Here is a 16,425-nt window from a genome sequence, read left to right as displayed (position 1 = left end):
AGATTTAGATGCACTATTGTAAAGTGACTGTTCCACTGGATGTCATAAGGTGAATGCACCAATTTGTAAGTCGCTCTGGATAAGAGCGTCTGCTAAATGACTTAAATGTAAATGTAAATGAGTGAGAGTGTGGTGAGAGAGAGAGTGGTGAGTGAGAGAGTGGTGAGTGAGAGAGTGGTGAGAGAGAGAGTGGTGAGAGAGAAAGTAGTGGTGAGCCGAGAGGTGAGCGAGAGAGTGGTGAGCGAGAGAGTGGTGAGCGAGAGAGTGGTGAGTGAGAGAGTGGTGAGAGAGAGAGTGGTGAGTGAGAGAGTGGTGAGTGAGAGAGTGGTGAGTGAGAGAGAGTGGTGAGTGAGAGAGTGGTGAGAGAGAGAGTGGCTCGTAGAAATAAAAAAGGAAATGCTTTATCATCTCAATAATAGATAGATGGAGTGCAGTTTTTGTGGGAGTTCGGATGGCTGATGTGGATGGATTGTTATAATGGTGAGTGAGAAAACCCAGTCATGTTTTTGTTTGTACAGCCTCTTCTCGGGCCCCACGGGACCCGGCTGCCATGACACACACGGCTGTGAGAGGCTGCTGGCCTGGGACGTACCGTGCAGTGCTTCTGGGGTTGAATGAGGGGACGGACAGCATGTGATGATATTGTTATAATAATTTGCCCTCCGTAGGGAAACCCTCCATGGGTGGAGAGACAACCTGTGGTGCTTCTGGGAAGGATGAGGTAGGGTAGGGTGGGGTGGGAGGGATTGGGTGGGTGGGATGGGAGACGCATGATGTGCCTGGTTAGAGACTGGCCGTGGGGACACATTTCCTGGATAGAGAGGTGCTGCCTGCTGGGCTACCGGGATCGCTTAGAGACAGACACAATGTGCCTGGTTATAGCTGGCATGGGGATCCACTCTCTCGGTGGAGAGAGCCTACGGTGCTGGGAGGTATCATGGGAAGGATAGGGTGAGAGACCGGCAGGATGTGCTTGGTTAGACCATGGGGATCCCCTCCTTAGGTGGAGAGACACTGTGGTCCTGGGGGGGAAGAGAATTGTGGACACTGGACAGAATGTGCCTGCTAATAGTGACTGGCCATGGGGAATGGGTTAGGGTTGGACAGGTTGTGCCTGGTTAAGCCAGGTGTATCCAGGGGGATACCCTACCTTGGTGTGTGTTCTCAAGGGGGAAGGCTCTGTCTGTACCCGCACTCACCCCACCATGAGTCATGCAGCTCACGTGCAAACCCTGTCTGAGCAAAGTGAGCCACAAACAGACACACCACACACTCAGGGTGGACACTCGCCTTATTTCCCAGGAACTCCACCTATTCATTTGATCCCGAACCGTTCCTTTTATTTAAATGTCACTGTCGTTTTAGTGACCCACCTCATTGGTGACCCACCTCATTGGTGGCATATGTTCAGCAACCACCCTTTAATACAGTTTACTGCATATGATTTGTTAATGTACAGCATTTGAATTGGTCTTTGCCGTTAGTAAGTGTAACTGTACGTGTGTGTATGTGTGTCATGTTTTTGAAAATGTGTGTTTCCTGTGCTGCAGGGGGGCGTTCTCGGAGGTGGTGCTAGCGGAGGAAAAGGGGACAAAGAGGCTGGTAGCCATCAAGTGTATCCCAAAGAAGGCTCTGGAGGGCAAGGAGAACAACATTGAGAATGAGATCACTGTGCTGCACAGGTCAGTAACATAGAGAATGAGCTCATCGTGCTGCACAGGTCGGTAACATACAGAATGAGATCGCTGTGCTGCACAGGTCAGTAACATAGAGAATGAGCTCATCGTGCTGCACAGGTCACTAACATAGAGAATGAGCTCATCGTGCTGCACAGGTCAGTAACATACAGAATGAGATCGCTGTGCTGCACAGGTCAGTAACATAGAGAATGAGATCACTGTGCTGCACAGGTCAGTAATATAGAGAATGAGATCACTGTGCTGTACAGGTCAGTAACATAGAGAATGAGATTGCTGTGCTGTGCTGCACAATGACAGCCTAGGAACAGTGGGTTAACTGCCTGTTCAGGGGCAGAACGACAGATTTGTACCTTGCCAGCTCAGGGGTTTGAACTTGCAACCTTCCGGTTACTAGTCCACCGCTCTAACCACTAGGCTACCCTGCCGCCGGTATGGTGTATTATGGTATAGCATGGTTTGGTGTAGTATGGTATAGCATGGTTTGGTGTAGTATGGTATAGCATGGTATGGTGTAGTATGGTATAGCATGGTATGGTGTAGTATGGTATAGCATGGTATGGTGTAGTATGGTATAGCATGGTATGGTGTATTATGGTATAGCATGGTATGGTGTATTATGGTATAGCATGGTATGGTGTATTATGGTATAGCATGGTATGGTGTATTATGGTATAGCATGGTATGGTGTATTATGGTATAGCATGGTATGGTGTATTATGGTATAGCATGGTATGGTGTATTATGGTATAGCATGGTATGGTGTATTATGGTATAGCATGGTATGGTGTATTATGGTATAGCATGGTATGGTGTATTATGGTATAGCATGGTATGGTGTAGTATGGTATAGCATGGTATGGTGTATTATGGTATAGCATGGTATGGTATCTATGTGTCAGTAGAAACAATGGGTTGTTCACCAGAAATGTCAGGAGTAAAGAAGATAGCCCTATTTTTAGTGTACTTGTTGCCAGGGTAACATCACAGAGAGGCAGAGGGAGATTGTGTGTGTGGGGTTCCTTTCTGCAGTGTAATGAAGAAAGAGAAGGAGAGAGAGCAAGAGTGAAGGCAAAAGAGAGAGACAGCAGGAGAGAGATGGGTTTGTGATGAGGGAGAAGTAAACAGAGCGTGATACAAAGAAAACCTCATAGACAGACACTGACTTGGATCCCAACACACTTATACTTTCTCCTTCCTCCTCTCTCCTTTACAGCAAGAACATAGTGTCACATATCACCTACATAACAACAGAGCAGAACAACAGTGTATTACCAGTGCTGTTTTTGCCAGTGTATTTCCCTCAGTCACTGTAGAACTCCCCCTAACTTGCTAGTTTCTCTCTCATCATTGGTGCTGAATGAAGACATGGACACTGATGTTCAACCAATGTCAGTGGCTGGCCCCATATTCTGGTTAGAGATTATGAAACACTCATCTATGTCAGACCACTGTTTGATGTGGTGAGAAAACAACTGGCCCTACAATATGACTAGTTCTATATTGATTGGATCCCGTATAGGGCTCTTTCATTGACCATTAGCCTAATGTTTTTGTTTGTGTCGCTCCTATACACTCTTACACACAGCAATGGTGCCACCTGGTGATAATATGACAGTATTGCGAGTGAGACACCGTGGGGCATAGCACTGCTGGAAAACATTGGGGATAGCACTGCTGGAAAACATTGGGGATAGCACTGCTGGAAAACATTGGGGATAGCACTGCTGGAAAACATTGGGGATAGCACTGCTGGAAAACATTGGGGATAGCACTGCTGGAAAACATTGGGGGATAGCACTGCTGGAAAACATTGGGGGATAGCACTGCTGGAAAACATTGGGGATAGCACTGCTGGAAAACATTGGGGATAGCACTGCTGGAAAACATTGGGGATAGCACTGCTGGAAAACATTGGGGATAGCACTGCTGGAAAACATTGGGGATAGCACTGCTGGAAAACATTGGGGATAGCACTGCTGGAAAACACTGGGGATAGCACTGCTGGAAAACATTGGGGGATAGCACTGCTGGAAAACACTGGGGATAGCACTGCTGGAAAACATTGGGGATAGCACTGCTGGCAAACATTGGGGGATAGCACTGCTGCACTTATAGCACTTTCTGTCTTACCCCTTCTTTTTGTCTTTTCAGAATCAAGCACACCAACATTGTTTCACTGAAGGACATCTTTGAGAGCACATCCCACCTGTATCTGGTCATGCAGCTGTGAGTCTCCTCTTTCTTTCTTTCTTTCTTTCTTTTCTTTCTTTCTTTCTTTCTTTCTTTCTTTCTTTCTTTCTTTCTTTCTTTCTTTCTTTCTTTCTTTCTTTCTTTCTTTCTTTCTTTCTCTCTCTCTCTCTGGTAATGTTTCATTAAACATGTTTCTTATTCAGTGTTCTGTTAGGAATACTGTAGGTCATAAATCGGGGACAGATTGGGGGATTGGTTTGGAGTATGAGTTCAATACATGTGGGTGTGTGTATGTAACGGATGTGAAACGGCTAGCTTAGTTAGCGGTGTGCGCTAAATAGCGTTTCAATCGGTTACGTCACTTGCTCTGAGACCTTGAAGTAGTGTTTCCCCTTGTTCTGCAAGGGCCCTTGCGATGGGTAACAATGCTTCGAGGGTGACTGGTCGATGTGTGCAGAGGGTCCCTGGTTCGCGCCCGGGTATGGGCGAGGGACGGACGTAAAGTTATTCTGTTACATTGATGCTGTTGACCCGGATTACTGGTTGCTGCGGAAAAGGAGGAAGGTCAAAAGGGGGGTGAGTGTAACGGATGTGAAACGGCTAGCTTAGTTAGCGGTGTGCGCTAAATAGCGTTTCAATCGGTGACTTGCTCTGAGACCTTGAAGTAGTGTTTCCCCTTGCTCTGCAAGGGCCGCGGCTCTTGTGGAGCAGAAGGTCCAGAAGGTCCCTGGTTCGCGCGAGGGGACGGTTTAAAATTATACTGTTACATGTAAAGCCTCTCCCTTTAATGTTTCTCCTCTGTCTCGATCAGGGTGTCTGGAGGGGAGCTATTTGACCGCATCGTAGAGAAGGGTTTCTACACAGAGAGAGCCGCCAGCCAACTCATCCACCAGATCCTGGACGCTGTCAAATACCTCCATGGCATGGGCATCGTACACAGGGACCTGTGTACATACACATACAAACACGCACGCACGCACGCACACACACACACACACACACACACACACACACAGCATCCTACACAAGGACCTGAGGGATCCGAAGAGGGCAGAGGGCTGATCTGTTTGCTTACTCCTTGGAGAGTCAGTATGTTAGAACTTGTACACTACTCTTGTGCAATAGTAATGGATCCTGTAGAAATAGATACAGCGATGCATTAGATGCTGTCCATTAGATTAGTACTCAAACAAAATAACACTCCCGTTACGCATTGTCTTGCATTGCCACACATCCATGTCTCGTGTTCACCAACGTGAGAAATCTGGAAATCGAGGTTCATTTACATCTCAGGCTGTATGGAGGTACCAATGTGCTGCCTCAACAGCTTGTCTTGCCAATTATTTCTTACCAGAATCGTTAAGGTTTCTGTGAGAATAGCTTCAAGTAAACCAAGTTATATACATTCTCTCTCTCTCTCTCTCTCTCTCTCTCTCTCTCTCTCTCTCTCTCTCTCTCTCTCTCAGTATGGACGAGGACTCTAAGATAATGATCAGTGACTTTGGCCTGTCTAAGATCGAGGACACTGGCAGTGTCATGTCTACAGCCTGTGGGACCCCAGGATATGTGGGTAAGGTGTGTGTGCGGGATCTCTCTCACTACCCCCTCCCTCTCTCCCTGATCCACTTACAACCTCCTCTGAAGCATGCTCCCTCCCCCTTTGTCTTTCTCAGTGATCCTGTCCCTCTTTCCAACTCTCTCTTTCTCATTCGCCCTCTTTCACTCTCTCCTTCTTCTGACTTCGCTGTTTCATGTTATTGGCAGCTCCTGAGGTGTTGGCTCAGAAACCGTACAGCAAAGCAGTAGACTGCTGGTCCATCGGAGTCATCTCCTATATTCTGTAAGTCATCTGTTTAGTACTCTAACACAAATACAGTCCCTCATACTCTGTATACTCGTGCCTGTGCATTTAAAAATCTGTTATATTCATGGGTTGCACCTCAGTCACTCGGTCGCGTCGTTGCCATTGTTATGAACGTTCTACATAGCGCCGTAACCATAATGATGACCGACTGATGATTGATGCCCAGTCATTCTGAGCGGTACAATGGCTTAGAAATACGATGGCAGTGCTAAAGAAGGCAAATCATTTGTAGGAAACAACTTTGCCATCATTATGATGCAATCAAATTTGCTTCAAGAAAGGGCAATGTTGCCATTAGCTAGTGAAGTTTGTCAAAAATAGCTAGCAATGCTAACATTAGATAGCTAATATTCGGTGCTCGCTAAAATTCAGTGCTGTCCCCTCAAACTAGCTAGCTAAATACTGCATCTAAAGTCAATCTGGTGACTTCACAATGATGACAAAAGATTGTCCAACTAATTATTTGCCTCCTTTTAAAATTATATTGTGTTTCCAAACCACTGGAATGCACTTTTAATTAAATATTAATTAGCGCCAATTGACATTGCATTGAGCAGCTCAATCCAAATGTTCGAAAATTATAAAATGGTTCTGTGCATGACCTTCACACCTCCACATTTATGTCTGAGAAAGTACAGTCCACCTGTGGCTGGGACTCATGGCACTTAATAGCACTATAGGGATATTATATCCTAACCAAATTTATATTGGACATTTTATTATCTGGGTTCAATGTATAGAGCAATAACTGTTACCTCATGTCACATGAACTCTTTCAGGTTATGCGGATACCCTCCGTTTTACGACGAGAACGATGCTAAGCTTTTTGAGCAGATACCGAAGGCAGAGTATGAGTTTGACTCTCCGTACTGGGATGACATCTCCAATTCAGGTAGCTTATACCCCCTTTTTCATTTGTTTAAAAAAAAGAAAATAACGACAAGGACAAGAAACAAGAGAAAGAGGATCACATACACAAAACAAACAGAATCAAATTCAAATAGCATGAATCGTTTTCAATTATCTGTAATTGTTTCAAAGACATAGATTACATTTGACTGTGAATTAATACCATGTCTACTTTGTGTGGAATTGTAAATCATTAGTTATACTGTTTTATGTCTGTTCTGTAATGATTTGAAACTGTTTTTATTCATTCCAGCTAAGGACTTTATCTGTCACCTGATGGAAAAAGACTTTATGAAGAGATATACCACAGATAAAGCACTCCAACACCCCTGGTAATACAAGATTTCCTTACCTCTAACTCTAGCTACATGTCCACGACCAGGTTCAACCCTAACCTTAACCCTAACCATAAACCTAAGCCTAGCTTCATCTCCACATCCCGATACAACCTTAGCACCTTTTTTCTAAGAGTGTAGTGTTATCTAGAACCTAAAAGGATTCTTCGGTTGTCCCGATGGGAGAGACCTTTAAAGAACCCTTTTTGGTTCCAGGTAGAACCCTTTCCACAGAGGGTTTTTCATGGAACCCCAAAGGTTTCTACTTGGAACCCAAAAGGGGTCTACCTAGAACCTAAAATGATTATCCTATGGAGACTCAACCACAACTCTTACCCTAACCATTGCTTCATGTCCACATCCTGGTTCTTCCCCACGCCCTTCAATGCATTCTTGCATAACATTCAGGCTGGTTAAACCAGGCTAGAATGCCTACGTCCCATAACTCAAACTTTAAACTTCTGACAGCTTGCCCCCTCCTTACTCTCTTTCTCTCTCTAAACTCTCTCTTTTCCTGTTTGCAGGACCTGTGGAGACACAGCTCTTGATAAGAACATCCATGAATCTGTCAGTGCTCAGATCAAGAAGAACTTTGCTAAAAGTAAATGGAAGGTCAGTGGCTCAATATTACTGATTTGATAACTCAAATGTTCTTTCTACTTTTGTTCTTCTTCTGTCTATCTGTCTCAAAGACACCTGCTTGTCAAACATCTCATTCAAAAATCATGGGCATTAATATCAGTCGTTCCCCCCTTTTCTGCTATAACAGCCTCCACTCGTTTGGGGTGGCTTACTACTAGATGTTGGAACATTTCTGTGGGGACTTGCTTCTATTCAGCCACAAAAGCATTAGTGAGGTGGAGCACTGATGTTGAGTGATTAGGCCTGGCTTGCAGTTGCCGTTCCAATTCATCCCAAATGTGTTCAATGGGGTTGAGGTAAGGCCTCTGTGCAGGCCATTCCAGTTCTTCCACACCAATCTCGACAAACCATTTCTGTATGGACTTCGCTTTGTGCACGGGGGCATTGTCATACTGAAACAGGAAAGGGCCTTCCCAAAACTTGACACAAAGTTGGAAAAATGTCATTGTATGCTGTACCGTTAAGATTTCCCTTCACTAGAACTAAAGGGCCTAGCCCGAAACATGAAAAGCAGCCCCAGACCATTATTCCTCCTCCACCAAACCTTACAGATAGCACTATGCATTTTTATCACCTTTATTTTAACCAGGTAGGCCAGTTGAGAACAAGTTCTCATTTACAGCTGTGACCTGGCCAAGATAAAGCAAAGCAGTGCGACAAAAAACACCAACACAGAGTTACACATGGAATAAACAAACGTACAGTCAATAACACAATAGAACATTTGTATAATGTGTGTGCAAATCAAGTAAGGAGGTAAGGCAATAAATAGGCCTTAGTGGCGAAGTAATTACAATTTAGCAAATAGTACTGGAGTGATAGATCTGCAGATGAGGATGTGCAAGTAGAAACACTGGTGTGCAAAAGAAAAACAAATATGGGGATGAGGTAGGTAGTTGGTTGGATGGGCTGTATTTACAGATGGGCTGTGTACAGCTGCAGTGATCGGTAAGCTGCTCCGACAGCCGATGCTTGAAGTTAGTGAGGGAGATATAAGTCTCCAACTTCAGTCATTTTTGCAATTCATTCCAGTCATTGACAGCAGAGAACTGGAAGGAAAGGCGGCCAGAGGAGGAGTTGGCTTTGGGGATGACCAGTGAAATATTCCTGGTGGATCGCGTGCTACGGGTGGGTGTTAAGGCGGAGATTTACCTAGCAAAGACTTATAGATGGCACTGTGATAGACTGCATCCATCCAGGGTTTGTTTGGCAGCATGAGTAAAGGATGCTTTGTTGAGAAATAGGAAGCCGATTCAACATTTCATTTTCGATTGGGGGTGCTTAATATGAGTCTGGAAGGAGAGTTTACAGTCTAGCCAGACAACTAGGTATTTATAGTTGTCTACATATTCTAAGTCAGAACCGTCCAGAGTAGTGATGCTAGACCGGTGCGGGCAGCGATCGGTTGAAGAGCATGCATTTTGTCTTACTAGCGTTTAAGAGCAGTTGGAGGTGTTGTATGGCATTGAAGCTCGAGAGATGGATCAAATAATCACCCGCAGCAAGAGCGACATCATTGATATATACAGAGAAAAGAGTCGGCCTGATAATTGAACCCTGTGACACCCCCATAGAGACTGCCAGAGGTCCAGACAACAGGCCCTCCGATTTGACACACTGAACTCTATCTGAGAAGTAGTTTGTGAACCAGGCGAGGCAGTCATTAGAGAAACCAAACCTGTTGAGTCTGCCGATAAGAATACGGTGATTGACGTAGTCGAAAGCCTTGGCCAGGTCGATGAAGACGGCTGCACAGTACTGTTTTTTTATCGTTGGTGGTTATGATATCGTTTAGGACCTTGAGTGTGGCTGAGGTGCACCCGTGACCAACTCGGAAACCGGATTGCATAGCAGAGAATGTATGGTGGGATTCGAGATGGTCGGTGATCTGTTTGTTCACTTGGCTTTCGAAGACTTTAGAAAGGCAGGGCAGGATGGATATAGGTCTGTAACAGTTTGGGTCTAGATGGTCCCCTCGTTTGAAGAGGGGGGATGACCATGGCCACTTTCCAATCTATAGGAATCTCAGACGATACGAAAGAGAGGTTGAACAGACTAGCAATGGGGGTTGCGACGATGGCAGCAGGTAATTTGAGGAAGAGGGGTTCCAGATTGTCTAGCCCAGCTGATCTGTAGGGATCCAGATTCTGTAGCTCTTTCAGGACATCAGCAGATTTGGGTGAAGGAGAAGCGGGGGGGGGGGGGGGGCTTGGGCTTGTTGTTGCGGGGAGTGCAGAGCTGTTGGCCAGGGTTGGGGTAGCCAGGTGGAAAGCTTTGCCAGCCGTATAGAAATGCTTATTGAAATTCTCGATTGTCATGGATTTATCTGTGGTGACAGTGTTTTCCTAGCCTCAGTGCAGTGGGCAGCTGAGAGGATGTGCTCTTATTCTCCATGGATTTAACAGTGTCCTAAAACGTTTTGGAATTAGTGCTTTGAAAAAGCTAGCCTTTGATTTCCTAACTGACTGTGCATATTGGTTCCTGACTTCCCTGAAAAGTTACATATCGCGGGGAGTATTCGAAGCTAGTGCAGATAGCGTTCTCCTGGCATTCGCCGAACCCAGATTCGTCTGTCGGACTGCCAGATGCTGAAGCGGGATCCCTCACTCCAGAGAATGCATTTCTACTCCTCCAGAGTCTCATGGCAGTGAGCTTTACATCACTCCAACCGACACTTGGCATTGCACATGGTGATCTTAGGCTTGTGTGCAGCTCCCGACGAACAGTTATTGTTCTGAACTCTGTAATGAGTGTTGCAACCGAGGACAGACAATTTTTGCGCACTTCAGTACTCGGCGGTCCCGTTCTGTGAGCTTCTGTGGCCTACCACTTCCTGGCTGAGCCGTTGTTGCTCCTAGACGTTTCCACTTCACAATAACATCACTTACAGTTGACTGGGGCAGCTCTAGAAGGGCAGAAATTTTACGAACTTTGTTGGAAAGGTTGCATCCTATGACTGTGCCATGTTGAAAGTCACTGAGCTCTTCAGTAAGGCCATTCTACTGCCAATGTTTGTCTATGGAGATTGCTTAGCTGTGTGCATCAACTTGATACACCTGTCAGCAATGGGTTTGGCTAAAATAGCCAAATCCACTAATTTGAAGTGGTGTCCACATACTTTTGTATATATAGTGTATATGGTAAATCACTGTGCTTTTATCACCTTCCCCTCTCTCTCTCTTTCTCTCACCCCCTTTCTCCTCCCTATCTCTCAACCCCCTCCCCTTGTCTCTCGCTCCCCCGTCATTCTCTCCCTCTCCCCATCCCCCCTCTATCTCTCTGCTCCTCCTATCACTATCCCTACACAGCAAGCATTCAATGCCACAGCAGTGGTGAGACGCATGCGGAGGCTGCTACTGGGTACCAGTCTAGAGAGCCCCAGCCAGATCACCCCCACAAGCCCCTATCATGCCCACGCACTCCTGCTGCGGGAGGAGGACAAGGAAGAGTAGGGATCAGGGAAAGAGGAGGAGGAGAGCTGTAAGTGAGACGAACACTGAGCTTGCCCCCCCTCAGCTCTCTCTCTCTCTCTCTCTCTCTCTCTCTCTCTCTCTCTCTCTCTCTCTCTCTCTCTCTCTCTCTCTCTCTCTCTCTCTCTCTCTCTCTCTCTCTCTCTCTCTCTCTCTCTCTCTCTCTCTCTCTCTCTCTCTCTCTCTCTCTCTCTCTCTCTCTCTCTCTCTCTGAGCACGTAGCCTACAATACTGTTGAGCCTCTGAGCACGTACAGTGGTGTGTACAGTACTCTAGTAGTACAACACTCTAGTACAGCACTGTGGAGTACCGTCCTTGTCATCTCCTCTCCCCTCCTCTCCAGTGCCATACTGTGAGGATGAGCAGCAGCGCGGTAGTGCAGAGCGCAGGTCCTACCGGGACAGTCTGACGAGTTGCACCTACTGCTGCAGGCCAGCCAGTCACGTCTGAGTGGCCACAGACCCCTCCCCTTTGTCGACATGGGGATACGTATGTTTCCATGGAGCCACCCAGAACCCGCCCTGTCCACCTGGTCTGGCCATGAATGCAGAGTGATGTTATGACAGGCTGTGTCCAGTAGAGTAGGGTGGTGATGAGTCAGCCACCAGCCATGTCCAGAGCCACCTTCTAGCTCCAGATGATTGCCCAGAATAAACCATCTACAGTTCCTTTTAGAGGGGAGTTTTGTATGCAGGTATTACTTTGTCAAATTCAATGTCCACAAACACTGATGTTTGTGTAGAATATGCGGTAACACTTCACTTGACACCCAGCATCAAAACACATTATGACACAGTCATAACCATGTCATAATATGTCATACCAGCTGACATAACTTGTCATAACCTGTCATAATATGGTCATAACACTGTCATAACACATATTTAAACCTGTTGTGACATACATGGCATTATTTTATGGCTCTACATAAGAGTGTCAAAACCCACATTTATTCAAATGTGTTTTTCACTGCCAAGAAGTTTCCTTTCGTTTTAAAGTCCTTTGTTCTTGTTGTGAATTCTTTACAGACATTTTTTTCATCATACTTTAAACTTGCAGACACTTGTCATGAAGCTTTATGACTATCCTGTGTCACTTTACTTGGACTAAGAAAATTCACTTTATGACACTGTCAAGAAGCATTATGACCATCATAATCATGTAAGCCAGATAGGCCTATCCACGTACATACCCTTATGTCAGTAATCAGTCACAAAGAGGGTGCTCCTGCACTTATCCCAGTCATCAGCAACCTAGCATTGACGTAGGTACATGTCTGACATCAATTTGTGCTCAATTACTGTACAATGATAATGTAATATGGTCAGTTTCATAAAATGGTATATAACAAACATATTATTGAGAAGTAGGTTATGGTGTAACAGAATGTTTTGCCTTGTGTGGTAGGTTTTGTGGGTTTTGACATTTTTATGTAGGTGTCATAACCAGTAAAAAAATTATGCAATATTTGTCACAACAGGTCTAAATATGACAATGTTATGACCATATTATGACAAGTTATGTCAGCTGTTATGACATACTACCCACCAGCATCACTACTCTGGATGGTTCTGACCTAGAATATGTGGACAACTACAAATACCTAGGTGTCTGGCTAGACTGTAAACAATCCTTTCAGACTCACATTAAACATCTCCAATTCAAAATTAAATCTAGAATCGACTTCCTATTTCGCAACAAAGCCTCCTTCACTCATTCCGCCAAACATACCCTCGTAAAACTGACTATCCTTACCGATCCTCGACCTCTATGCGCTCATTGGCTGGCCCTCGCTTCATATCCGTCGCCAAACCCACTGGCTCCAAGCCATCTATAAGTCGTTGCTAGGTAAAGCCCTGCCTTATTTCAGCTCACTGGTCCCCATAGCAGCACCCATCCGCAGCATGTGCTCCAGCAGGTATATTTCACTGGTCAACCCCAAAGCCAATTCCTCCTTCGGCCGCCTTTCCTTCCAGTTCTCTGCTGCCAATGACTGGAACGAACTGCAAAAATCACTGAAGCTGGAGACTCATATCTCCCTCACTAGCTTTTAAGCACCAGCTGTCAGAGCAGCTCACAGATCACTGCACCTGTACATAGCCAATCTGTAAATAGCCCATTCAACTACCTCTTCACCATATTGTTATTTATTTGATTTATTTTGCTCCTTTGCACCCCAGTACCGCTACTTGCACACTCATCTTCTGCACATCTATCACCCCAGTGTTTAATTTGACATACGGTAATAATTTCACCACTATGTTCTACTTATTGCCTCACCCCCCCTTATCCTACCTCATTTGCACACACTGTATATAGACTTTCTCTATTGTATTATTGACTGTATGTTTGTTTATTCCATGTGTAACTTTGTGTTGTGTTTTGTGTCGCACTGCTTTGCTTTATCTTGGCCAGGTCACAGTTGTAAATGAGAACTTGTTCTCAACTAGCCTACCTGGTTAAATTAAAGGTGACATAAAAATAAAAAAATAAAAAATTAATGACATGGTTATGACAAAAATCAACAGATCAGTGCTGACTTGACCAAAATGACTATTAGGTCAACTAATTATGATCCTATACTAGTTTTCTAATTAGGTTACACGTCCTTAATTAAAATAACAGAGATGTATGGGGTTAAAATACCCCGATGCAAATGGGAAGTAGAAGTCATAGGATGTGGGTCTGGACACACGAAGGTGACATATTATTGGAGATGTTGTGACATAAAGACAAGGGTTTCCTTTCCCAACATTGTTCTCATTTTATGGCATATCATTTTGCACCTCCCTATATTCATGGTGTCATATCCCACTGTTAGTCCATACTTCATACTATCAGAGCTGTTTCAGACCAGACCAAACAGTGCATATGGTCTTAGGAGAGGGCAAACATTTGGTGCAGCCCCTATCATGACCCCAATTTGACCCCATCACCTACCATTGTAATGTGTTTTTTTCCCCATTTGGCTCATTAGTCATCCTTCTCTTACCTGTGTTTGTTTTGGTTTTGAAGTTTACAGCTCCATCAGAAACATTCAGGGTTTACAAGTGAGTTGACTTTCTGGGCTCTGGATTGACTCTGTATTCTGGCTCAGACTAGGCTCATAAAAGCGTTTCTGGTTTGAGGCACATGCATGTCTCAATTGAATGATAAAAGGTGAAATATATGGCTATAAAAGGCATACCTTTTATTTTATGGCTGTTCTGTTACAAGAGGTTCACACTGAGATCCCTATGGCAACACACAGTCCATATAGCCTATCAGATTAATACAATCTCTCAGCCAATGAGCATTTCCATAATAGCCACACCACTTAACATGAGAGTTGAGGTACCACAGGGTTTGATGTTGAGACCATTTCAGTTAGAAATAGTTTGCAATTATCTTCCACGTGCTAGGGAATCAAATCAGTTGTATGCATGACATTTCTATCTGCAAAGTTCCCTCAATGTTATGCCCATTTAAACAATATTTCACTCTTGTCCTCAGGGGTGGTGGGAGGAATCTCAGTGTGCGTTCTCTGGCTTCTCTGTACTTTGCACCTGTCTCTCTTGGAAGAAGTATCGGTCTACCTATCTGCGTGACCTGGTTATATGTTTACACAGTTGATGATCAACATAGGAATATACAAAAACATGCACATGATTATTATTACTACTCTGTTGTCCTGATGAACATGTATTTCTGTAATTCTGAAAACTATATAATGTGACGTGAGAAGAACATGCATACGTGTAGCGCGGTCTGAACTGTAACGTTACCTTAACCTCTGCATTGACTATATGATGGTCATATCTCTACCCAGTGACACACTGACACCATTTCCCTGGTAACCATGTTGATTTAGTTTAGATTACAACTCTAGGATGTACAATAAGTTGTTGTGGGAGTCTGTTTATTTGTCATTTTGTAGTCTTTCTCAACCTACCAAATATAAATAGTCCCTGACCCCTCCCTTGTCCCAGTTCTGTTTGTAACGTACACCATGTTGAGTGACTAAGACAGACCTAAGTTCAAATACTATTTGAAATATTTTAGTTGTCTTAGGAGTGGAAAGATAAAGCCAGTTCTCTAACTGTGATGAAAAGACAGAATGCAGTCTGATAGAAAATCTCAAGGTACAGTGTTACCTGCTATGATTACAGTCTAAACACAAGGCTGACAATGGGTAGGCCTATATTTATTTATTAAGATTTAGGACTCTATTCAATCTGTATCACTGAAGTTCCGCATTACAGCTTGCTTGAAATTTAAAGGCAATGTTCCCACGTTAGCAGAGACTGCATTCATGGTAAACACTGCATATGTCACCTCAATCGGAAATTACCTTTATATTTCTATTTCGCAATCTGTACCTCTTCAGCGATATGGATGGAATAGAGCCCTTACTCTGTTTGGGTCACGCTGCGCTGCATTTTCTCTGCTGTTTAGATGAGATTCTCCTTATTGTTAAATTGAATCAGAGGTACTAGCTAAAGCCTTCTAGTTGAACTCTACCTTGTTTAGGGCAATGACCTGTGTTTGGTCCTTAGCAGCTTATAATTGCTCAAGAGCAATCATTCTAGCTTCACAAGACAGTGACTGACTGACTGCAGAATGGAAAATATGTAAACTCTGTGTGAATTGCTTCATGTTATATGGTAGGTATAATTGCTGTTCATGACTTTGTTGATAACCTGATAACCTGTGTTCATTTGTTTGGTAAATACATTCTTCTGTTGAACCTTTCCTTGGTTTCTATTTGTTTTTAATAAACAGATTTATTTGACTCATGACCAACATTCATGACCAAATTTAAATGCACAAAGGAACGTGTATGAAAAAAATAATACAAAAGTGTCTTTATTATAAGTGTATATATATATATATATATATATATTGTATATCCTTTTTTGTAAAAGTTGTTTTGAGCCAATAATGTATGGATGCAATGCATCATGGCTTATTGATCAACATGTAAGGAAGGAGACAATGATTTGTACCTTCGATATATGATCGCAAGAAATTAAAGACAACTTCCTTGTCTATGCATTGTGTGTTCTGTCATTTTACTGTCATTTCTTTTATTTAGTCAGGGCCATGTTCATTAGGCACCAAACAGAAGAAAACAAACTCAAACAGGGAGGGACTTTAAGAAAACACGATTTAAAATGTTCTGTTTCGAAACACCTCAAAATGTTTCGCTAGTGTGCTCTACTGAATACGACTCAGTAGATGTCATTACAGTGAGAGTCATGGTATGTTATAATAATACCATTGCTTATAGATGTAGCTTGTGATCTATTCTGCCATTTTGTGGGGGCAGTATATAC

General features: G+C 43.9%; 1 protein-coding gene across 1 annotated transcript in view; it reads left to right on the top strand.

Moving 5' to 3' along the window:
- The window catches only part of LOC124019154 (calcium/calmodulin-dependent protein kinase type 1-like), a 39,048-nt gene extending 27,906 nt beyond the window's left edge, over positions 1–11,142 (top strand). The window contains exons 2-11 of the mRNA XM_046334546.1: positions 1,551–1,682; positions 3,852–3,926; positions 4,702–4,836; positions 5,278–5,292; positions 5,345–5,460; positions 5,655–5,730; positions 6,534–6,646; positions 6,917–6,995; positions 7,523–7,610; positions 10,949–11,142. Of these exons, the coding sequence (XP_046190502.1) occupies positions 1,551–1,682; positions 3,852–3,926; positions 4,702–4,836; positions 5,278–5,292; positions 5,345–5,460; positions 5,655–5,730; positions 6,534–6,646; positions 6,917–6,995; positions 7,523–7,610; positions 10,949–11,092 (973 nt within the window). The 3' untranslated portion in view covers positions 11,093–11,142. The remainder of the gene's footprint in view (positions 1–1,550; positions 1,683–3,851; positions 3,927–4,701; positions 4,837–5,277; positions 5,293–5,344; positions 5,461–5,654; positions 5,731–6,533; positions 6,647–6,916; positions 6,996–7,522; positions 7,611–10,948) is intronic.
- Positions 11,143–16,425: the final 5,283 nt, after the last annotated feature.

The sequence above is a fragment of the Oncorhynchus gorbuscha genome, linkage group LG03 (genome assembly GCF_021184085.1).
Source record: "Oncorhynchus gorbuscha isolate QuinsamMale2020 ecotype Even-year linkage group LG03, OgorEven_v1.0, whole genome shotgun sequence".
NCBI classification, from domain to species: domain Eukaryota; kingdom Metazoa; phylum Chordata; class Actinopteri; order Salmoniformes; family Salmonidae; genus Oncorhynchus; species Oncorhynchus gorbuscha.
This window is presented reverse-complemented; position numbering and strand designations above follow the sequence as displayed.